This window comes from Aricia agestis, chromosome 21 (assembly GCF_905147365.1).
Source record: "Aricia agestis chromosome 21, ilAriAges1.1, whole genome shotgun sequence".
Lineage (NCBI taxonomy): Eukaryota > Metazoa > Arthropoda > Insecta > Lepidoptera > Lycaenidae > Aricia > Aricia agestis.
This window is the reverse complement of record NC_056426.1, coordinates 7,800,251-7,824,080: the sequence shown is the minus strand read 5'-3', so window position 1 is coordinate 7,824,080 and position 23,830 is coordinate 7,800,251. Positions and strand designations below refer to the sequence as shown.

At 38.7% G+C, this 23,830-nt stretch overlaps 1 protein-coding gene across 2 annotated transcripts; it reads right to left on the bottom strand.

Annotated features, from left to right (window-relative positions):
• Positions 1-238: 238 nt before the first annotated feature.
• LOC121737754 (peroxiredoxin-2-like) lies at positions 239-6,836 on the bottom strand. 2 transcript variants are annotated; one of them, XM_042129442.1, is made up of 8 exons: positions 6,821-6,836; positions 4,165-4,230; positions 4,041-4,089; positions 3,674-3,815; positions 3,110-3,245; positions 2,714-2,816; positions 1,568-1,696; positions 239-482 (listed from the first exon to the last, which is right to left on the bottom strand). In XM_042129442.1, exons 2-8 carry the CDS (start codon positions 4,195-4,197, stop codon positions 391-393), a joined length of 684 nt encoding a protein of 227 aa, XP_041985376.1. In that variant the 5' UTR covers positions 4,198-4,230; positions 6,821-6,836; the 3' UTR covers positions 239-390. The 2 variants fall into 2 exon arrangements, with proteins under 2 accessions (XP_041985376.1, XP_041985375.1); XM_042129441.1 differs by lacking the exon at positions 6,821-6,836 and having other exon boundaries at positions 4,165-4,344.
• Between the last annotated feature and the right edge of the window lie 16,994 nt (positions 6,837-23,830).

The window sequence follows — 23,830 nt, the reverse complement described above, 5'->3', positions numbered from 1 at the left end:
TTATTCTATTAAAAGGCTTAATACTTCAAATGATTACAAATAAACTATAGATTATTGTAGGTGCTATTACAGATACACATTTTAAAACAATTTGGAATATTATGTTTAAAAAACATTTGGGTAGATGTTACCTTTATCTTAATCCATGAATGTTTCAATGTGAATAAAAAACAATATAATGATTTATCACTTTTATTGTACACCCAATTCGCTACTTTAAAATAAATGTACAAAAACATTCAATTATCTTGTTCATATGCTAATATTTATTACAAAACAAACAATAAAGCTCATTTTAAATATTCGAATATTCTAGAATATTGAGAATTAAATGCCCAGGGATGTTGTCAAACACTATTTGCCAATTGCCACTATCACATTAAAAAAAAATCACTTGGATTTGCTAAAGTACTCCTTACTGTCCTTGGGGTTAGGTTTGATGGTGTCCGAATTGCTCTCTGGGTTCCAATTCGCCGGGCACACTGAAAACAAAGTTGTTTCACATTACAAACAGACCTAAGACAAGTATCTATTACAGTTACAGCACTTAATCAAAATAATATTTCCAGATTATTTGCTAGACGAGGCACAAGAATATCATCCAAAATGAGTGGTGAGTGGTTTTAATTAAGTTAATTGCGGTTTGCCTCAGGAGCGGTTGCAACCTGAAGTTTCGGAAGGGGTTACTCACTAGTCACTAAAATTGTATCGCTGTAGGATAACTAGAAATTTCCTTTTATTATTTGGCAAGATTTTGGGATTTTTGCGACCACCCCCCCCCCCCCCCCCCCTTCGGACCGCGCCTGGTTTGCCTTAAGCCGTTGGAGGGATGTCCTGGATCTGTCTAAGACAGGACTCCCTCGACGACCCGCCGGTCTACCCCAAAGGGACCGGACTTCCACCAAAGCTAGGGAACGCTTCGGCAAACTGAAGTGTTCCCCTCGGCGCTGGGACTAGCTAAGCCGGGCAGGTCCCCATCCTTGCCCGGAGCCCCAGATTAGACGGAAGTTTGGAGGTTCGCGTAACGACGCCTCCACACTCCCGTCCTACGCCGGCGGAGCGGAACGGAGGATGGATCATTCTCTCTATTCCTCTCCGCGGCCTCTTTCTGCGAAAGGACGATTTCGCAGAAAGAGACCGCCGCCTGCCAGGCCTCATCGCTCTCGAGCATGCAGCGAACCATGCACGAGAGCGACAGGTCCCGCTTCCAGAAACAGTCTAGCCCAGCTGTACTCAACCTGCGGCCCGCCGGGATTTTATCAGTGGCCTGCCCACGTAAATTAAAAATTTTGAATTTCGCGCCCACTGGGACACTAATGAAGCCGTCGCGAAAGTTATGAAATTTGAGTTGAGTTTAAAAACAAACTCATAAATCGTAAATTTTAAAGAACATTATTATTTTAACCCTAAAAAAATTGTTGCGGCCAACACAAAAATATTTTGTGGCTTTTACAAATAAAAGGTTGAGTAGCACTGGCCTAGCTTGTCAGTAGATCTTATTCTGTAGATCTGTAGATCTTATTCTTAGTTTAGACTTTAGAAGAAAATGTGTAACAAAATAACATACCTTCACCATGTTTGTCAGCAAACTGGAAAGCCTTGACTAATCTTAAAGTCTCATCGACTGATCGACCAACTGGTAAATCATTTATGGACATGTGTCTTAGGGTGCCATTTCTGTCGATAATAAATAGTCCTGGAAATAATATTAGGCATTAACACAACCGTTCTCTTGCTATTCGAGGTGAAATAATAATGGTTTCAATTGCACTTAATAATAAGGCGCATTTGCTGGTGATTGAAATATTGTGGCATACAAACTTTAAATCTCTATTTAAGCCCCATAAGAGTTAGAGATTGTAAAAATTGTTTCTTTTGATTGTAAAACTTTTTTCTTTGATTGATGCAGGCAGTCCCTATTGAAAAACCCTTTATATAATATTTTTTTATTTATTTTATTTTATCATGTTTGGGTGGCTTACAGCTAACTACATTAAATTTACTCTAAATTATAGAATACGAAAAGCCAATTACAAGCCTCCACAGGTAGCTCGTTAATGTAAGATAATAACAATAAAAAAGCGAGGTTAGTAAATACTTAAATTCAAATTTGTAATATTAATTATGGATAGGGTTAGTAGTATATTAATAATATTGCAGTAGATAAATTAGTAAGTCTCCTAATCAATACATTATTGTAAAGATACAGCAACTGCAAGTACTTAACAACGAATTATGTTTAAAGTAATAATATCTAGTTTGAATCGTAAAAATTGAAATTGAAATGTCACTGATGTTTTTTCAGGAAGGCGGTATTAATAGATGCTAGGCTGCTAGTGAAGAGATCAATGTTAGGGTCCGATTTTGTGAGCAGATTGAATACCTTTGATGATCTGAGTAGAAATGAATTCTGCCGATATCTAGTGTGGGCATGCGAAACGTGTAAAATATTTCTGGTACGTGAGTGACGTGACGGAACATTTAATTTGAGCTTGGATAAAAGTTCAGGGCAGTTTATTTTAGATTGCCTAATTTCATAAGAAAGCGAATATCGGCTATGTTACGCCTGGTTGAGAGTGGTAAGAGGTGGTATATATAATATTATGTGTTCAAAATTTCAAGTTTTTAATACAAAGAATTTGTATTGCCTGTGTTTTGATCTATTATTCATTCAGCAAAGACTTTAGTGTATAAAAAGAATAGACTGTTTTACCTCTTAAAGCAAAACCACTGTCCAGCAAAACATCGTAGTTTTGTGAGATTTCTTTCTTGTAATCAGCTAGCAACGGAATATTTAGTTTGCCCAAACCTCCATCCTAGAAAATATTATATTTATAAACATTTGATTAAAACAAATATTTTAGTTTTTGTGAAAAAGTGAATGCGCATTTATCAGGACGCACGCGCAGAACACGCCGCATTTTAGAATTCATTGTATGAAATAATGTGAAACTTCACTCATTCGTCCGCAACATATGCACCATATTTAGTTTACTATGCGGTGCGTTCAACGCGTATGGCGCGTACACAGTGCTGACAAATGTGGGCACTGTTTATTGGATATACTTATTTATTATACTCTATGTTTAATAAAAAATATATTTTTTACCTTTCTTGGTGTATTTATCCAAGCCAAGTGACTAAATTCAGAGTCAGTTGACACCCCAATGACTTGACAGTCAATGCTCGCAAAATCTTTCGCACGTTCACTGAATGCAATCAACTCAGTGGGACATACAAAGGTGCTGAAAGTATAATAAAACACTATAAATTTATTATAATCAAAACACTCTTAAAGTAATCAGAAATGTATTGAAAAATCCTTACTTCCATACTAATATTATAAATGCGAAAGTGTTTCTGTCGGTTACTCTTCACGCCCAAACCGCTGAAGCGATTTTGCTGGGTATGGAGATACTTTGAGTCCCAGGAAAGGACATAGGATACTTTTTATTCTGGAAACATGTACTAGCTACCTAGTACTAGGTGCTAGCGCGCTAAACGAATTTAGGCGCAACAGGCGAATTTAGGTACTAATATAATTTTGAAAATATAATATTTTAATAGAATATTCAAAAAGTCATGTTGTATGATTAGCATTGTCTTTGATTTTATACATTGTCCATCATTTCTATGGAAAGATATCGTTCGTAAAGGTTGTTTTTGTACTTACAAATCTAGAGGATAAAACACAAGAACAACATATTTTCCGTTGAAGTCAGCCAATTTCATGGGTTTGAATTCTCCATCAACGACTGCAGTTGCGGAAAAGTCTGGTGCAGGCTTCTGTACTCTGGGAACGAACGCTGCACTAGCTGAAAATATAAAATAAAAACAGTTTTATATTTTATTTAAAAAGAAGGAAATTAAGACTCTTGATTTGAGCATCTCCTATAGCAGCAGCTGTAAGTGTATCAATGTAATTGTTTTTATTAAGTTATTTTTCTTTTTTATACCTTATATTAGATTTTTCGCAAGTCACTTCAAAAGATAAACTTAAAAGTTTTCGTATGAAAAAGTAAGGTTATGTAATAACTTACTTGTAGAAAAGTATGATTTATTAGCCAGAGAAACTGCTGGAGTGAGGATCTGAAATTATAATAAATAATTGTTAATTCCTTACTCTAAATAAACGGTCATAAGGTCGTAAAGAAAAAAAATTACCCGGCGAAGACACTGCTTAACAATAAACGACATCTTGCGGTTTTAATTATTGTTTATACTTTTGGTAAGTAATACTATTTAGTATTGTTTTATTATCTTATAAAGTTATCTAGGAAATAACAATTATTTCCAGAATTTCAGAGAAAAAACAAAACCAGCGCTAGCCTTCGGCCTTGACACTTTCGACATTGACATTTGACAGACGACTCACGCACTCAGCTCCAGTCAGCTGTCAGCTGTGCATTGACAGCTGGCACGTTTTTTTTTAATTCAGCTGTAGTTTATGCAAAGTTTTCTATTAAACTCAGTCTTAAAAAAATCTCAAGTAGGTACCTAAAAATTATGCATGCATGAACCTTTCTAAGATAACCATTATGCTATTCTCTGATTTGTTTTTATCGTATATACATTATATTTATGGTAAGTAATTTATTAAAGTTACATGAATTATTTGTGTAACAGTAACACGAAGAAATTATGATGATTAATTTTTAAGTTGGCAAAAATATATCCCACTTTACTATTTCATATTATTTCGTATGTTTTTTTAATAAACCCTATTTTCAATAACACTAAGAATAAAAGCGTTTGAGTTTTAAAACCAAAATATGGAAACAATAAATACCTACCTAGGGTTCAATCCATTTCATTCATTCGATGCGAGGTTACTCAGGCTGCATAATAATATAACACTTACCTATAACAGCAGTATTAAAACGTAAAATATTAATACAGAATTTACATTAATTTACATAATGAAGTTCTATATTTAGCTCCGTTTTGTTATTCCAACTCGATATAGCGTAAATGAGTGTATAAAGTTTTAAACCCTATTACGGTTCATTCATCTTTAATATTTGCCTGAATAATATCGCAATCTAGTTCGCTACAAACTACAAACTTTGAGCCGTGGTTGAGCATTCATGGAACTTACAACAAATATATTTTACAGAACAGTCAATGTTTTTCATTAATTATTAACGTTTATTGAATTTACAAACCTGTAGGTACCAATATTAGTTTATGAAAAAATATTCTTGAGCACGTCATTACTCTTTTAGAATTTTACAAATTAAGTGAAAAATAGAATAAAATAGTAAAACAAAAACGTTTATTCAGACTTGTTTATTTTTCGAAAAAAAAAAAAACTGACCCCCGCTCCGCTTTTTCCTTTCCCATAAAGTTAATATACCTAGCGGAATAGAGCAACAATCTTGAGCTGTCAAACGTAACCGAAATTGGTTTCATCTGTGTGTAAAAATATCTGTACGTATACACTTACACAAGCATGATTGAACATGGTTTCTATGAGATTAAATTGTCAACGTGCGACACGTGCTGAATGGACGTCAAAAACAGAGTGCTGCTGTCATGTATCACACGTCTCTTTTTACTACGCAGTGTTACTGATAGTGACATCTCTCTTGCTCAGGCCTTTGTTCCTCTATTCCGTAGGTATATTAACTTTATGTCCTTTCCCCATCAAACAGGCCTAAAATGAGACACTGCTTTCCCCTTCCACTTTTGCATTCAATATGATCATAGAATTGCGTCTTTCTCAAGCAAAAACTTTTTAAAAATTAAGGTATGGGTGCACAGTCAGAGGCAGATATTATACGAACGGCCGCACTCGGAAAATTTATTTTAATGATGATTAACTTCAATTTAGTGAAGAATTTGACAGATAATGTATAGGGCTTAGTTACATTCAATGTTTGTCTCTGAGAGCGGCAGTTAGTGCAATTTTTGTACCCAATATTGTAGAAAAAAGAACTAAAAAAAGTAAAAACCATTCGAAATTCAAAAAGGAAATCTGCAATTTTCATGTCGGTCTAACTCTGCATTAACGCAGAGTCGAGAGTGTTTTTATTTATGAATATATTACTAAAACTAAGTAAAAGCATTTTAAAAGCCCCATATGGTAGACATTATTCATAAGTAGATCATGACGTGTAGCGGGTCTTACAACTTATTTCAATAGAATACTAGCTCGATAAAGGTATAAAACGCGCCAACAAGAAGTTTCATATTTTCTTTGAAAAGGCGAATCTTTTTAGATATTAATGCAGGCTCATATTTTATCTGTAAGTATGGAAAGATAACTGAGATAATATTATGGGCTATGGCCCAAGAATACTTTGTTGCCAAGAATACTTTGTTGCCTGGTCAAAAACGGAACTAACTCCGCCATCTTGTAAAGTATTACACATAATATAATTTTTGGATTGCATTTTGGTAAGTCAATGTTATCAAAGTGTATTTTTGCATGGCCAAATTTTAGCCTGTAAACTGTTTTGTGTTGTTGAGGGGCAGTTACACATGAGCACATAATATATTGATAGGCGCAATATCTATAATTTGTTTTTATGAAATAAGGGGGCAAACAAGCAAACGGGTCACCTGATGGAAAGCAACTTCCGTCGCTCATGGACACTCGCAGCATCAGAAGAGCTGCAGGTGCGTTGCCGGCCTTTTAAGAGGAAATAGGGTAATAGGGGAGGGTAGGGAAGGGAATAGTTTAGGGGATTGGGCCTCCGGTTAACTCACTCACTCGGCGGCGTTTCACGCCGGTTTTCTGTAAGAACGTGGTAATTCTCCGGTCGAGCCGGCTCATTCGTGCTGAAGCATGGCTCTCCCACGTATAATAAAATAAAATGGTTGCTGGTAGTTCTAAGAAAGAGGCGCCCCTTTTTGTTTGCCTTCAGCGCTCCTTTTCGCCCGGAGCCCTGGGCGGTCGCCCCCCCCCACCCCCCTCTGTCCTAACGCCGCTACTGATCGCCCTTGCCATGCCTTCTTATCAACTTGTGTTTTGTCTTTATGATGTTAATTTGATCTGCGGGCGGCAGGCGGTGCTAAGTTTAATGGAATATCACAACTTATCTGTGCCACGTCACTCAAATTCGCGAGCATACGAGAAAGAGCATGACCTTTATGTCGACGGCGTAAGGTTCATTTTGGAAAACTGTGTTGCTGTGGTGTACCACTTTGAACATACAACATAGTATGAAGTCTGTTTCGGCTGCTACTACATAGTATGAAAGTCTGTTTCCATAAAACATGCTTAGATTTTTAAAACTAAGCAACGGAATTTAATGCGATTATACTTAGAGAGATTTGAGAGAAAGTTTTGCATTAAGAGGGCGACTAACCCAAAAAATCAAACATCGTCCTTCTCTCTTCACACTCACGCCCGTCTTTCATATTCCAGGCGAAAAAGGACGACGCGGATTCATCGCCAAATTAGTTTTTTCTCAATGACTCGATAAATATAAAACATTTTAAAAATCCGCTAGATCGGTTCATCAATTAGAGAATTTTATACAATGTGTTAAAATACTAACTTATTTCATTTTACGGTTATGGTAATAAATGAAAAAAATTGGGTTAGTCGCCTTCTTAAGTTTAATATTATAATTTATAAAGTTTACAGCAAAACAACGTTTACCGGTTCAGCTAGCTTTCAACTTCGTTGCGTATATATGCGTTAAGGCGACGCCTTGATAATATGGCTGCAGCGCTATCGATTTTTCTCAGCAATGACTAAAGCTAAATAAAAAATAAAGTTCATTGTCAGTATTCATCATGTCTTTGTCTTTGAATTATATAGCATTACACGATTGGTCAACTTTTATAACACAGAATAATCAATCAAAAAGACCTCTGTAAAAAGGGATTCCTATTTTGCCAACAGAGGAGAGTGATTTAAGCTTCCAAAATTTTTACATAGATTGGTTCAAGCATACACTTTAATTTGCCCGTAGCTGAAATGAAATGTATTTATCGTTTTTAAATTACGCGACAAAAACTATTTTGTCGCTTACGCCCTTTTCCATTTTTTTGCTGTTCCATTGCCTGTTTTGTATGAGAGGCCGGGCTGGCCTCACATACAAAACAAGCAATGTAAAACATGTCCAACATCTTATGACTTTTCCCGTCATTCAAAGTATCTTCTAAATCAGTTGAGCCGTTTAAGCGTGAAAAAGTAACAAACTGACAGACAGACAGACCAACTTTCGCATTTATAATATTAGTATGGATGTATGGAACCCTTAAAAGGTTTCCAAGATAAAAAACCTACATCAGAATCTCCCAGGCTGGACAGTATTAAAGGCTGACATACGGACGTACAGACAGACATGACTAATCTATAGTTCCGTTTTTCCATTTTTACGGGACTCTAAAAACTGTGCTGTCGTTTTAATTTTGAGCAAAGTGTATCTAACGCGACGGGCTTATCAGTGCCGCACAACCTTTGGCGCGACACGTATTTATAAATTATGTTAAAGGGATTCTGTGTGCTTTTAGAATATTTTAAACATTTTTTGGGACGAAAATGTGTTGTAAGTTGTAATAGGCCGAAAAATATGTGTTTCTCTTGTTGTATCTTGTAAGGGACAATGACTAGTTATTACGTAGATGAATGTGGGTGTTATTATTTGTTGTTGTTCATGCATTTCAATATAAATATTGCCTAAAATACAGATCTGATTTAATGGATGTGCTAGTGCATTCATATAATGGCCTAAAAAAAAAATCCTTGAGTATGAGGGTCTATCGTGATTTTTACCTTAGTAAGCATAATAAAACTATAGGCTGCACTCCAAAAATGCCGGCAAATGTGATAACTTGAACATGCGGACTACTCTACCTCTTACGGTTTTTTGATGGCGACGCAAGTTTTACATTCTTACCCATCCTGCAAAAGTGCACAACGCAGCATAGGAAGATTTTACTTAAAAACTACACCGCTAAAGCGAAATTTGAATTTTGGATAATCGAAATTTGATTTTTGAAATTTGAAATATCCAAAGGTTTAATACCTCTGCCATATTGGATACTCGTCTGGCAATTACTGGCATTCGCGTTGGCAGGAAATTGTACGGCGCAGCACACGCCCGGAATACACTTTTAACCGACTGCAGAAACTAGGTTCGGTTAAAATGTTGTTTGGTGAAAAGTACGTATGTTTTTGACATTTAGGGCATGTTTCACCACTTTCTGATAAAGTGCCGAATTTACTATTCATAACTTTTTTGACAGATGCTCCATACTTGATCTGTCAAGTTAATTTGTGGATAGCCTATTCGTCACTTATCAGGAAGTGTTGGTACATGCCCTGGCCTTAATATACTTACATCCAAATATTGTAAACTAGATGACGCCCACAATTTCGTTGCGCAGAATTTCAATTATCAGGAACCGTAAATTTTTTCGAGATAAAACTTATCCTATGCGATATGTCCTTTCCTGATATTTGCACACCCATCAAAATCGGTTTAACGGTTTAAGGTAAACTGACAGATACACTTTTGCATAATTTATAATATTAGTTTAAAATATAGTAAGACCCAATTTCACCAACCTCTGTTTCTTACATCCTAACAAGGCATTACTTAACGGACCTTGGAAAATTAAACAGATTGTTAAAATACTTATGTCCCACAGTAAAAATTTAACAGCGGATTAGTAAATGCAACGTTAAGTGAACAACGAGTGAATAACATTCAATTCGTTCGTTCTTGTTATAAGGCGACGAAATTGCAATGTACAAGTTTAATACGACATGTTGGCTGCAATGTGTCATTTTCAACTTTTTCGTATAATACGTCATCTGGTAGATAATGCGACCAAATTAAAATATCACTGATCGCATACATTTGTTACACTGTTCTTTTTAATTTACCAGGTTAATAATTATGATCTGTCAAAGCTGAAAACATGAATCATGATACAAACTTTTATTTACTTATTTCGGCTTGGTAATTTTGATACAAGTCAGTGTATTTGCAAGGTCAAGGAAAATCCGAGAGCTAAATTTTTGACAAAATGAAAATAAATAATTATGCATAACATGAAAAATAATAAATAATATGTAAGGATGTGGCGAAACATGGCGGCAACACTCAAAAGTCAAAACAGATTATTTTATTGATATTGGATATTGTCTTTAAAAAGTTGTTGTTTTGACTATTATAACGGCCTGTTATATATTTAACGGACCTCCCCAGCAGGAATTAAAATTTAACACCGTGTTAGGCGATTTGACATGACATTAGCGTATGTTGGAACGCTCGATAGCTCTAACAGGCCGTTAACTGATTTAACAAGCCGTTATTTATTTAACATTGCTTGATGAAACTGGGTCTAAAGAATATAGATGCTTTTTAGGGTTCCGCACCCAAAAGGCAAAAACGGGACCCTATTACTAAGGGGCGATTTCACCAAAGAAATGGAACGCGTTCAAAGCACTCTGAACCGGTTCAAAACGTATAAACGCGATTATAGCATCGAAATGCATTTCACCAGCATAAACTGAACGCGTTCACAGCAAATCCGAGTTTTATCTTTTGAACGCCCAAAGTCCGAAGTTTAATGTCATAAAACCCGTTCAAGCCCTGTCATGGCGGAACGAAAAACATAGACAAAAGAAATGTCAAGATGACAGTTTTGACACATGCGTTTGTTAGTTTATGTATTGTTTCTTGCTATTTTGTGGTTAAATTAACGTGAAAAGGCTTTAAAAAACATATAAAATAATCGCGTGATGTCACGTAAACTTAGATTTAATAATCGCGATCAAAAGAAGTTTGTGAAATCCAATCGAAACAAAACGAGATTTACGTCGCAGCAGGAACGCGTTCAATGGGAACTAAGTTTTATAAAACTAAGTTTTATGTGTGTTTGGTGAAATCCCACCTAAGACTTCGATATCTGTCTGTCCGTCTGTCTGTCTCCAGGCTGTATCTCAATAACCGCTATAGCTAGACTTCTGAATTTTTCACATATTGTGTATTTCTGTTGCCGCTAAAACAAATACTAAAAACAAAATACAATTAATATTTAAGGGGGGCTCCCATACAACAAATGAACAAACATGATTTTTTTGGCCTTCTTTGCTCTATATCAATAATGGCAACAGATAGGTACTTGAATTTTGACAAAGTCCTTAGTTATATGTGTACTGATATTTATTATAATATTAAAATAAAATAAAAAATTAAGGGGGGAATACAAAAAACACAATTTATGGCTTAATTTAGATTTTTGCTCTAATGGTACGGAACCCTTCGTGCGCGAGTCCGACTCTCACTTGGCCGAAATTTAGTTTTCGTATATCATTCTCGCTACGAGAAATTTCGTAGACGCGTAGCGCTACGATACGAAAGAATTAGGGTTAGTGTAAAACGATGCGTGATTAATATTACATTTAACGTGGGAGAGCCATGCTTCGGCACGAATGGGACGGCTCGACCGGAGAAATACCACGTTCTCACAGAAAACCGGCGTGAAACAGCGCTTGCGCTGTGTTTCGCCGAGTGAGTGAGTTTACCGGAGGCCCAATCCCCTACCCTATTCCCTTCCCTACCCTCCCCTATTACCCTATTCCCTCTTAAAGGCCGGCAACGCACCTGCAGCTCATAAAATATTATTTCATAAAAAAAAAATCGTGTCTAAGTGCGACAATTTTTTTTATTTGTATTGTAGCAGGGTTCTGACTTTTGTCATACCCTCTGGGTATGGAACCCTAAAAAGGTTGTCTACATACCCGTTTTATGTCTTCTTATGGTTTAATGATTAGAAAGAATTTTTATTTGAGGCACATCTTACAAGAGCACTTAAGTGGAGCTGTAAAAGTACACTTTTATTTTATAGTTGTCTTGAGCACGTACTATTTGCTATAGTATCGCGTTGAGATAAAAGTTAAATTGACTTTAAATGAGGGTGTTTGAAATTTTATTCGCTATATAGCCTTAGAGGCATTCCACACGGCGCGTCGCGTCAGCGTTGCGTCGACGCAGCGCTCTGCGCTGCCGTTGCATTGCATACAAATAACCACTGTTGTTCACACGGCGCGCTGCGTCGTCGCAACGCACACATGACGGACAGCAGCTCCCGAGACGAAGCGGGAGGGGGTGTTGACGTTAAGCCCGGCCGCACATTGTCCAAAATTTCTGATCAGAAACGTCCGCGCTGTCTCTTACATTTTGTACTGATCCGAGTGAGCTCGAACTCGCCGGAAGGAAATTTCGGATAGTGTGCGTGGTGGCGGTCCGGCGAAATTCAACTGTTTCTGATCAGAATTCGAACAATGTGCGGCCGGGCTTAGACTACATCGTAATAATGCTGCGATGACGCAGCGACCGTGTGGCCGGCTATGCGTCAAACGGCAGCGCTGCGTCGACGCAACGCTGACGCAAAGCGCCGTGTGGACTGGCTCTTAGAGTCTATCGTGTCAAATATGCATAATATTATCTTGAGACATGATAACTATTTCGTGACATATGACAGGAGTTTGACACTATAGACCCTAAGGCTAAATAGCGGCACCTGGTGGCTAATAGAATATCAAACACCCTCGTTACATAAAAATTAATGAATACTTAGTTACTTACTTATTTTTCTAATTACTTATTACTAACTTTAAATGACGCTCGAAACCGTTGCGTCAAAATCCATTTATCATGTAGGAACCGTACATTTTTTCGCGATAAAATTATCCCCCAGGAATCAAAGTATATCCATACCAAATTTCAGAAAAATCGGTTCAGCGGTTTGGGCATAAGCAGGTAACAGACAAACACACCTGAGTGCTGAGATTTTTTAACACCTCCATCGTGGGTATTGCAGACACAATAGATTTTCAATTTATGAGTTAACCATTCCTGAAATGCACAGCGCAGCTAAGAAGTTTTCGTTAAAAAATTAACGGCATTCGAAATTGGAATGCGATGCGGACACCGCGGTCGATTTCCGGTGTTAAACGAAAGAACATTCCATGTATTTCCGGTGACTTATTGAAAATTTATGCACACCTGGAAATGCCGGTCCATTGTAAGGGTCAGTTCACATTTAAGACGTTGAGAAGCGACGCATTCTAACTTATAAGTGATCCATTCGAAATGAAACTTTATTTACTACACAATAAAATACACAATGAATTGAAGACGTAAGTGGATGAAGTTGGTAACTAATATTTCAAAAGATACGGGCAATTACTTAATTTACCTCATAATTTGAACAAACTTGTTACCTACTTTATCATCTAGCTTTAAATATAATATCTGGCTATACATACATTTTTTTTTATTTCACATCATTTTCCATGTCCTAAATCCTCCATTTATGCAAAAACGTTACGTCTTCAATTACTATATTGTGATTTTTTTTGATCTGTGAAGAAAGACATAAAAGGTAGAAAACCTTTTTTATGTGGAAATATCGATAAACTAATAAAACATAAAGTCAAAAAAGTGTTACAAAATAACATAACATCAAAAATGCGACCCCACTTATATTCGTTTTTGATCCATAGTGCCCTTATTGGTAGAAGGAAACCCTTATGTCGACCCCGTAAGGTCACTATCGGATGAACTGAAGGTAAAATAACTTTGAACAGAAGGCGCAGTGGACAAGTTTGTTCCTCTATAATAGAGACCTTTCAGTTTGACCACAATATAATACATAGTAGATCATCCTCGTACAAACCTGCCCGATTTGAGACATTTCGCCGTATTTTAGATTTCAAGAGTAGTCTAGTGGCTTACAGCGCGGCTCTTGACTAGGAGGTTGTGGGTTCGTTTCAGTAAGATGATCTATGCGTCGAATGGGCATGTAAAAAATTGGTCCTGCGCCTAATCTCTCGCCAGTCGTGTCGGTTGTACAGCTTACTGGGTTATGAGAGTAAAGAAATAGAGATTGTCCATGTGTGTACGCAGTAGCTAAAATTATTAACTGTAGTAGTAACTGACCCGGTTTCAATGAAACCGATCACCATCACCGAAATCGGTGCGGGAATTCCGTCAATCATGAATTATGTTTGACTGATGGTGACTGACGAATGGTATTAGACGGTCACTCAATTCTCTTCAGTTTTATGTCAGTCAAAGCCAAAATTTTCAAAGGTATACGTTTCTAAATCAAAATATCCAGATTTTCGTCAATCAGCTTCATGCAACCATCAGTCACTGCATTACACGACAGGTTATGCATCAGCCACAGTCATGACTGTGGTAAAACTGTGTACCGTGTAATGGATGCCTATGTACTCTGAGTGTACTGTATGTATTTGTATTGTACATTGTCCCTCTATTACGGTGGTACTACACCAATACGGAAACATTTGCTTTCCTCTTGTCCCGGATAGTCAAACGTTACGAATGTTACAACAATATTTCCGCCATTTTGAATTTTGTTATAGCTTTTTGTAACACAATTGACGGTAGAAAGGAAAATCGGGCAAGTGCGAATTGGACAGGAAGGGTTTTCAATCCGTACCTTTGACTGTTTTGAAAAATGTCCAATGGCTAGACTATTTTTCAAAAAAGCGATTTTCGAAAGAGCGTAGCAAAACACAGATGGATATTGGATAAGCGGACAACATAGTCTTAGTAATAGGATCCTGTTTTTACCTTTTGGATTCGGAAGCCTAAAAATCTTATAACGTGGGAGAGCCATGCTTCGGCACGAATGGGCCGGCTCGACCGGAGAAATACCACGTACTCACAAAAAACCGGCGTGAAACAGCGCTTGCGCTGTGTTTCGCCGAGTGAGTAAGTTTACCGGAGGCCCAATCCCCTACCCTATTCCCTTCCCTACCCTTCCCTATTCCCTTCCCTTCCCATACCTACCCTCCTCTATTTCCCTATTCGCACCTGCAGCTATTCTGATGCTGCGAGTGTCCATGGGCGACGGAAGTTGCTTTCCATCAGGTGACCCGTTTGCTCGTTTGCCCCCTTATTTCATAAAAAAAAATCTCTTCTATAGCGTTATTTTTTTTTATAACAAGTTTTTACTTAGCATGGGATTAGACGACTTGATGTACGTAATCAGCGCTGAAACAATAACTTTTTTACTGCTTAGGCAAATTCCTAATGTTAAGGCATTTATTATAGTAACATAGAATACATAAGTAACTCTTTTAGCGCTGGTACAGTGAACTAAACAAGGGACAAACCGTAAAGCATAGTAAAAGGATGTAAGTTATCTTCATACAAAGGCACCGCGCGCGGCTTGTGTGTGCGCCCAGTTTTATAAGGCTGGTACCGCCGAGATTTTGTTGTGTGCCGTACGTGGCGACGCATTGATACTATGGCGCACACATGCAAGCCGCGCGCGGTGCCTTTGTATGAAGATAACTTACTTCCCCTCCTCTTACTATGCCTAAAGTATTATCACTCATTCATTAATTTACCCAAGAGAACTTTGTTTTTACCCAGGAAACTTTATGGGCTGGAAACTAATGTTACGATTTCCTGTATGACTTTTGCCAGGCTTTTTGTATGTGTTGTTGTTCTAATTTCTGCCCTGAAACTATAGCTTTAACCCCCGACAAAAATGAAAGGATGTAAGTTTGACGTGTCTGTCTGTCGGTCTGTCTATCGGTCTGTCTGTCTGTCTGTCTGTCTGTGGCATCGTAGCATCCAAACGGGTGGACCGATTTTGATCTAGTTTTTTTTTTTTTTGAAAGCTGACATCATCAGCCCGCTCAGTGCTGAAAAATTTGAGTTTGTTATACTTAAACATTTTTACTTAATTTAACGTTATAATTGTTATGGAAGAATAACTGAGAAAAAAAGGTTCCACAAAAAGTTGGCGAACTTTTTTATCCCACCATTTTTCTGGGACAAAAAGTATCCTATGTCCTTTCCCGGGACTCAAAGTATCTCCATGCCAAATTTCAGCAAAATCGGCTCAGCGGTTTGGGCGTGAAGAGGTAACAGACAGACAGACAGACACACTTTCGCATTTATAATATTAGTATGGATATGGAAGTATGGAAGTATAGATATATGGATACGACAGTCTTGCATTATTGAACTAATAACAGAACTATTAAACCTTAAAGGCAGTATAAAAGTGGCGTCATAACAAAGTTTAAACTGCGCTGTAATATGTTACTTTTATACCTTTTGCAATATTATATTGTAGTTGAATGCATTGCTAAAGTTTTATATTTTTGTCGTTCGGACGTGAAGAGGTATAACAGACAGACAGACACAATTTCCCATCTATGATATTACGAGCTTATGCCCGTGGCTTCGGCAAACTTTCATCCCCTATTTTAACCCCTTGGGGTTGGAATTTATCGAAATCCTTTCTTAGCGGATGCCTTCGTCATAACATCTACCTGCATGCCAAATTTCAGCTCGATCCGTCCAGTGGTTTGGGCTGTGCGTTGATAGATCGCTATGTCAATCAGTCAGTCACCTTTGAGTTTTATATATATAGATAGTATGGAGGAAGTAAGTTCGAGATTATTTACATTGTTATTATAAACTTTTCGTTAATCCAGCGCTAGACCCCAAACAATGGATTTTAATCATAAATATCGATTTTTAAATTCGTTAATGACAAGTCACCGAGTCCCGCATCCCGCGTATCCCGATTATTCCCCGAATCCCCGGGACTCGCCGGGACTTCCAAGTTTCTTAATATTGACATGTCGTGCTAATGTCGCGGGCAGAGTTGATAGAGATGTAGAGGTGCAATTACGTAGACTTATCTAATATTCTGTGAGTGCTTAGGCTGGATTTGGCCGCTACACCGCGACACCGCGAGATCACAAATAATAGTATGTCTTTTATTTTTATTTTATGAAATAAGGTGGCAAACGAGCAAACGGGTCACCTGATGGAAAGCAACTTCCGTCGCCCATGGACACTCGCAGCATCAGAAGAGCTGCAAGTGCGTTGCCGGCCTTTTAAGAGGGAATAGGGTAATAGAGGAGGGTAGAGAAGGGAAGGGAAGGGAATAGTTGAGGGTAGGGAAGGGAATAGGGTAGGGGTTAGGGGATTGGGCCTCCGGTAAACTCACTCACTCGGCGAAACACAGCGCAAGCGCTGTTTCACGCCGGTTTTCTGTGAGAACGTGGTATTTATCCGGTCGAGCCAGCCCATTCGTGCCGAAGCATGGCTCTCCCACGTATATAGATCACAAATAATAGTATGTAATGATTTATTTAATGCGGCGCGGTCGCGCTGTCATTAACAAATAATGCTTGTGATGATAGTTACAGGTTTGTTCTTTTGGAAAATAATTGGAATCGTTAAAACTGTAGATTTAATTAACTCATTACATTTACGTGTAAAAAATAGAATATCTTTATACAGTGTGTAACAAAAATAAGTGATAATACTTTAGGGTGTGTACGTGTTCCTTGTAGAGAGTTCACTGTGAAAGTGCAGCGACGAAAGACGAAATTTTTTTTTCACTTTTGTATGGGCAAGGGCCCGAGCGTCACGAGTTTCCCCATACAAAAGTGAAAACAATTTTTGGTCTTTCAGCGCTGCTACTTTCACAGTGAACTCTCTACAAGAAACACGTACACACCGTAAAGTATTATCACTTATTTTTGTTACACCCTGTATACAAACCGTAAAATATTAACATTGAAAAAAACTATCTTTTACAAACACAGTTTTTTTCAGTTGAAAAAAACATGTTCATCAGCAGTAGGCACAATAAACACACATACTAAGTTGTCGCTCTACCCCCTACTCATTACGTAGTTAACATAAGATTAACTAATGTACAAGTTGAAGTTACTGCGTGTGACCACAATAGGCAGAACGATCCAGTAGGCCGACTTAAGGGGTTCCGAGACGAACAAGCTTGGCGGCAAGCACGTAGATTTCAAGCAAATGTATAAAATTACATCAAGCGCAGAGCAAGCTTGTAAATGCTTGACTTAAGCAAACATTGTAAACGGTCTATTGACCGTGCACGTAGATATTTGTTTGCTTAAAGCAAGCAAATATTTACGTGCTTGCCACCAAGCTGCTTGTTCGTCTCAGAACCCCTTTAGAAGTGTTCTCAAAGTTTAGAATATGTTTGATGTAGTATGTCATATCGGCGCGCGCCTTGTTAATACGTTGCTGGGCCGTTAAGTGTCTAAACACACCATGCCGAAGTTCCGCAGCGGAAATTCCGCATGATTACTTCAGCAATGTCAAATGCATACAATCTAACGCGACGGAATTTCGGCATGGTGTGTCATCGGTAATTTAAAATACGTTGCACGCGGAATTAAGCCGAACTTCCGCCGCGGAAATTCGACATAGTGTGACACTAATAGCATGCTTGCAGCGGTACCACTAATTTAATTCAGATAGCATGCTTGCAGCGGTACCACTAATTTAATTCGGGCATCAGAGGCCCATATAACGAATACCTCAAATCTAACATACATAATATAATTATATAATAAATACCTTAAAAGTAACATACATATTTTATCCACATCCCCCGGAACCTCCGATAGACTACATCCATCGGCCAGAACTCCGGCGCCTCGAAAGTCGACAGAAGATTCGTCGGTACTCACCACAAAGTGAGAGTACCGACGAATTTGTCAGATTGTTTGAAGTCGGCCTTCTGGTTCGTTCTGTATTGTGGTGTCACGTGCCAGCTAACTTTCATCTTCTTAATTACTAAAGTGTTATCAAGTTTAAGTAAAACCTCTTGAGAGTATAACTTGTTTATTAGATAAACTTACTTATAAAAATATTAACGCAATATACAAGCTCTACATGTCTTTGTATAATGGTAATTATATAACGCCTCTGTGGCCCAGTGGTTTACAGCGTTGCTCGGAGGTCGTAGGTTCGATTTCCCGCAGGCTGATCACCTGATTGTCTGACAATCTGACGGTCACAGGGGACATGACCGCCCCCCCCCCGAAATCTAAAGTCAAATTGAAAAATCTCAAAATCTTGCCAAATAATAAAAGGTTTCCAGTTATCCTACAACAGCGATAAATTTTTAGTGTAGTGACTACTGACTAGTGAGTGACCCCCTCCAAAACTTCAGGCCGCGACCGCGCCTGCCGGTGTGGGTGTTATATGTATAATTAGGGAAAAATTTTCTTCGCATTTTATACAGGATGTAACAAAAATAAGTGATAATACTTTAGGGTGTGTACTTGTTCCTTGTAGAGAGTTCACTGTGAAAGTAGCAGCGCTGAAAGACCAATTTTTTTCACTTTTGTATGGGCAAGGGCCCGAGCGTCACGAGTTTCCCTATACAAAAGCGAAAAAAAATTTTGGTCTTTCAGCGCTGCTACTTTCACAGTGAACTCTCTACAAGGAACACGTACACACCCTAAAGTATTATCACTTATTTTTGTTACACCCTGTATAAAAAATCAAAGGTTTTTTATAAAGTTTATTTACGATTGACTAAAATTTCCCCAATATAATATTATAATAACAATAATATTATGTTAGTCCTTAAGGTATTTATTATATGAATATGTTGGTCTGTTATTTATTTATGGGTGAGGCCGCCAATTTCTGCTGATATGACGCAGAAGAAAAAAGCAAATCAAATCAAATCAAATCATTTAATTCAGGCATCAGAGGCCCATATAACAAATACCTTAAATCTAACATACATATAATTATATAATAAATACCTTAAAACTAACATACATATTTTATATATACTTAAAAACTAACACTGTCACATTTTGCCGGCGACGTGACTCGCTTCGTTCCGGAGTCTCCCCCGGAACCTTCGATAGACTACATCCATCGGCCAGAACTCCGGCGCCTCGAAAGTCGACAGAAGATTCGTCGGTACTCTCACCACAAAGGAGCTAAAGTTAACCTTGTGGCGAGACTGCAGACGCTCGACCCTCAGGCGCAGTGTCGTCTTCTTCTGGATGTAGTCCACGACGTCCTTGACCTCAATGGACCAGTGCAGGCGGGATATGTACAGGGGCGTCGCGGGGACCTCGCTCCGCAGTCGCAGCTCAGGTACATATGGTGCGGTGCCGCGATGGTTGCGGGCGGCGGGCTTCTTCCTCCTCTCCACCAGTATGAAGCCCTCCTCATCGCACCTCCTGCCTTCGTCCTTGCCAAGCCGAGAAGACTCCACCTTGCGGCTCTTCGTAGCCTTGCGGCTCTCAGTCTCGCGACTCTTCGGAGCCTTGCGGCTCTCATTCGCCCCATTAGTTTTCACCCGCGGGGGAGGTGCGGGGCGACCAGCAACAGTCGCAAAGTTTTTCTGAGTCGCCTGAGGACTCGGGGTCGGCGCAATCGGGAGGGGAGCGGGGGCGGGGGCGGCAGCGGCGGTGTTCGTTGACCCGTCCGATAATGCTGACGGGCTAAACGTGCTCGCTTGCGCGCCACGACGAGTAGTGACGAATGCGGCATCAGCATCAGGTGACCTACATATTGAATTACCACTTTTTAATTGCGATAATTCAATACGTAAGTCACTGATCGTAGACTCTGATGCCTGCAATCTACCTCGAACTCCGGCCAGCTCCTCCTTCAGGAACCTGATGTCCTTCAGTAGGCTGACGACGTCGACGTGGTCCAATGTGACGGGTGGCAGCTTGTGGAGCTCCTTTGCCACAAAAGCCGGCACCTCATCAGGATCCGTCTGCTTCAGCAGGGAGATGATGTCCTGCACGCTCCTTTCCGTTCCGTCTCTTCGTCGCGACGGCATATTCGCGCTCTGTCCGAGCGTCTCGTATAGCAGCTGCTTGCCCTTGCAAATCTCCTCGCTGGAGAAGGAGGACTTGCAGATCTGCATGATGCTGACCTCGTCCATAGTGTCGATGGCGTGCTGGATAAACGCCAGCAACTCGTTGGCCACGAGCGCCATGGTCACGTGCAGCGGCAATGTGCCGCGCGATTCGCAAAAATATTACTTTTGCTGCGTGTGTAACGCGGAGCACGACCGGTCGCTAACTCGACGCATTACACACTCGAGCGTAGCGTATCGTCACAGTAGCGTTTAAAGTAACGAATAATTGTTAAGGTGTTCGTACAATACAATACTGTATTATTTTTAATATTTATATTAAACTAGCTGTCCCGGCAAACGTTGTTTTGCCATATAAAGTATTTCCGATTTCGCCCATATTATTTTATTGAAGTGACTATATAAGTATGGCATCATGGCAACGTCCATCGCTATCCCGTCGCACAAAAAAAGCATTTTGTCAATTCTATGTCAAATGTCATAATGTTACATTAAAAAAGTTTATATATTATTGTTTATAGTCTGTCAAGAAAGTCATGACAGGCAGGAAATTTTTTAAAGGAAATAAAAAATATGAGAACTTTATTAATTCGAAATAAAAATGTGCAAGGTGACAATATTTAAAATGTAATAAGCGTTCTCTGTGAAAGTACAAAGAAAACCATTGGATACTCACCTTTATTTGGTAGCGTTGAGGAATTGGCGAATATCTAAGCTGCTGGTGACGTTGGAGCACCAAAATGGTAGCGAATTACCTACTCAACGCTACCGTAGCGTTGAGAAAATCATCTTATCTATGCAAATAATACACAATGTGGTTTGTAGTATAGCCCTAAACATGACCCTTTTGACTACTTACATGATGCATTGATAGTTTTATGTGAAACATGTGAAACAGTAATACTTACATTTGTGTCATAAAAAAAACTTCCTTTGAAAAAACTGTGTACACAGCCCGTCTGAGGTTCAAATGTGAACTGTCGAGAAATGGCGGATATTACGAGATTTTCCATAGAATACGTAAAAACTCAGCGTTTTCACAGCCCGATTTTACCTACCCTAACACCCAACGATAATAATAAATGGGTTTTATTGGTGACGTTTAAAAAGTGGGGTAAAATTGATGTTTCTAACGATTCATTTGATTTTAAAAGTTTATAAAGAAAGTTATCTTAAAATACTATAAGAATTAGATGAGGTTACAGCCATTTATATAAGGATTCATAACATATCCGATTTATCTTAAAATCTGCGATACTTACTGCTACAGCGACAGTTAAAGTGCACTTCTTCCAAGGCGGATTGTATATTTTAAGCTATTTTCTTACCTTTTTTATGTTTAATTGTAAATATATTTTTAGAGTATTGTTTGAACCGAAATAATTCTAATGCATGCTTGAGTGCTTTGTTTTCTGCGTTAGAAGCAGTTTTCGAACATACGATAAACACAATACTTTTTAAAATACAAAGGGCGGAGAAAAATAATTATAAAATCAGCAAAAATTGGCGGCCTCGCCCTTATAATAAGGGCGTAGATGCCTGAAATAAATGGTTATAAATAAATAAGCACTCTTTCTATGCTGTAAATTATTCCGAGCCAAATTGTGTGAACTGACCCCGAAATCATGACAATTTGGTGTGGTTTTTTCATCTTTTGGGATAACTAAGTCGCTAGTCGTAAATGTTGATAAATACTAAAAGGTCGTGCAATGATCGACAAAAAGTAGATACGCCATCGCTTCAAAAACCAAGTGTTTATATAATAGGGAACATTATGCAAAGATCGGAGCAGAGGACGCTACTAGCACATACGGTAAATCCGTCCACAATCCGACATGTTGCACACGTCATATCAGAATATTGACAGAAACGTTGTCAAACGTCGAATGAAACTTTTTGTTTACTGTCTGTGCAAGTGCCGCCTTTAGTGTGATAATATTGCAGTAATTACCTACATCCTTCCAGAGTAGACAGAATGATAGAGTATACCGACTTAGAACTGATGTTGAAATTTTTCAATTTGACGTATTATGACGAAAATCGGCGCTAGGGTTGTTAACTTGTTACATACGAATTTAAAACTATGACGTGTTCCTCTTTGGTCGTATTGTTGTTTGTGTTTTGGCACATGTGATTAAAATTGTCAGAATCCAATTTTGAAAACTTTATTTTTAATATTTAAAAAATTATTATATCAGCCAGCGCGAGGCACATTCCGTTCATAATCCTAGTGAAACCCGACGAATTTGACAGATATTGAAACCTGTCCGTCTCTTTGCAGTCGAACTACTGGTCGTTATGTCTATTGTGATCCTACTTCCGCGGATCACTTCAGAATCAAGTTTGAATGTATGTAAATCATGTAATTAATCGTACTCCTTTCCTAACAAAAATATACAGCGTTGTTAATTGTATGCTTGTCTTTGTCTTACACACGGGAAAATCTAGTGACTGACAAAAACTAGCGGAGGCAGATTCCGCGCGACAAATTCGGGCGATTCGGTGATTCGGCCAAAATTAATCGCGTGGGAACCGTACATATTTCCTGGATAAAAAGTATCCTTTGTATACCGGGACTCAAAGTATCTCCATATCAAATTTCAGTAAAATCGGTTCAGCGGTTAGGACGTGAAGAGGTAACAAACAGACAGACAGACAGACACACTTTCGCATTTATAATATTAGTATGGATAGTATGGATAGCGGCGCGGTCGCGATATCATTTACATACATTTGTTTGTAATCTCGCGGTCTAGCCGCCAAACCGCGCGTTTGGGCGGACGCAAAATAAATCCAGCCTTAAGGAGTGAGCACACTGAGACGGGCCGTGCCGGGGCTCAGCGTGCCGGGGCTCATCGCAAAAATCCGCCTCCATACAATTTGTATGAAAGCGGATGCGCTTATCGCACACTGTGTCGGGGCGCAGCGGATTTCCGCTTCCATACAAATTGTATGGAGGCGGATTTTTGAGATGAGCATCGGATGGATGGCACGGCCTGTCTTAGTGTGCTCACTCCTTAAGTACAAGTTGGAAACCGGCTACATGAAGCGGCAGCAGACGACGTGTCGTCACGACTCGCGACACAACTGGGTTCTATGTATTTCTGTGAATGTGTCGCTAGCTTCGTGTCGTTAGCTGCGGAGGGTATTTCATAGAAATACATAGAAACCAGTA

Coding starts and splice junctions, on each gene's coding strand:
- LOC121737754 (XM_042129442.1), bottom strand. CDS start 4,197: ATGTCGTTTATTGTTAAGCAGTGTCTTCGCCGG. Junction 3,816..4,040: donor TAAATCATACTTTTCTACAA/GTAAGTTATTAC, acceptor TTATATTTTCAG/CTAGTGCAGCGTTCGTTCCC. Junction 3,246..3,673: donor GTGTTTTATCCTCTAGATTT/GTAAGTACAAAA, acceptor TTATACTTTCAG/CACCTTTGTATGTCCCACTG.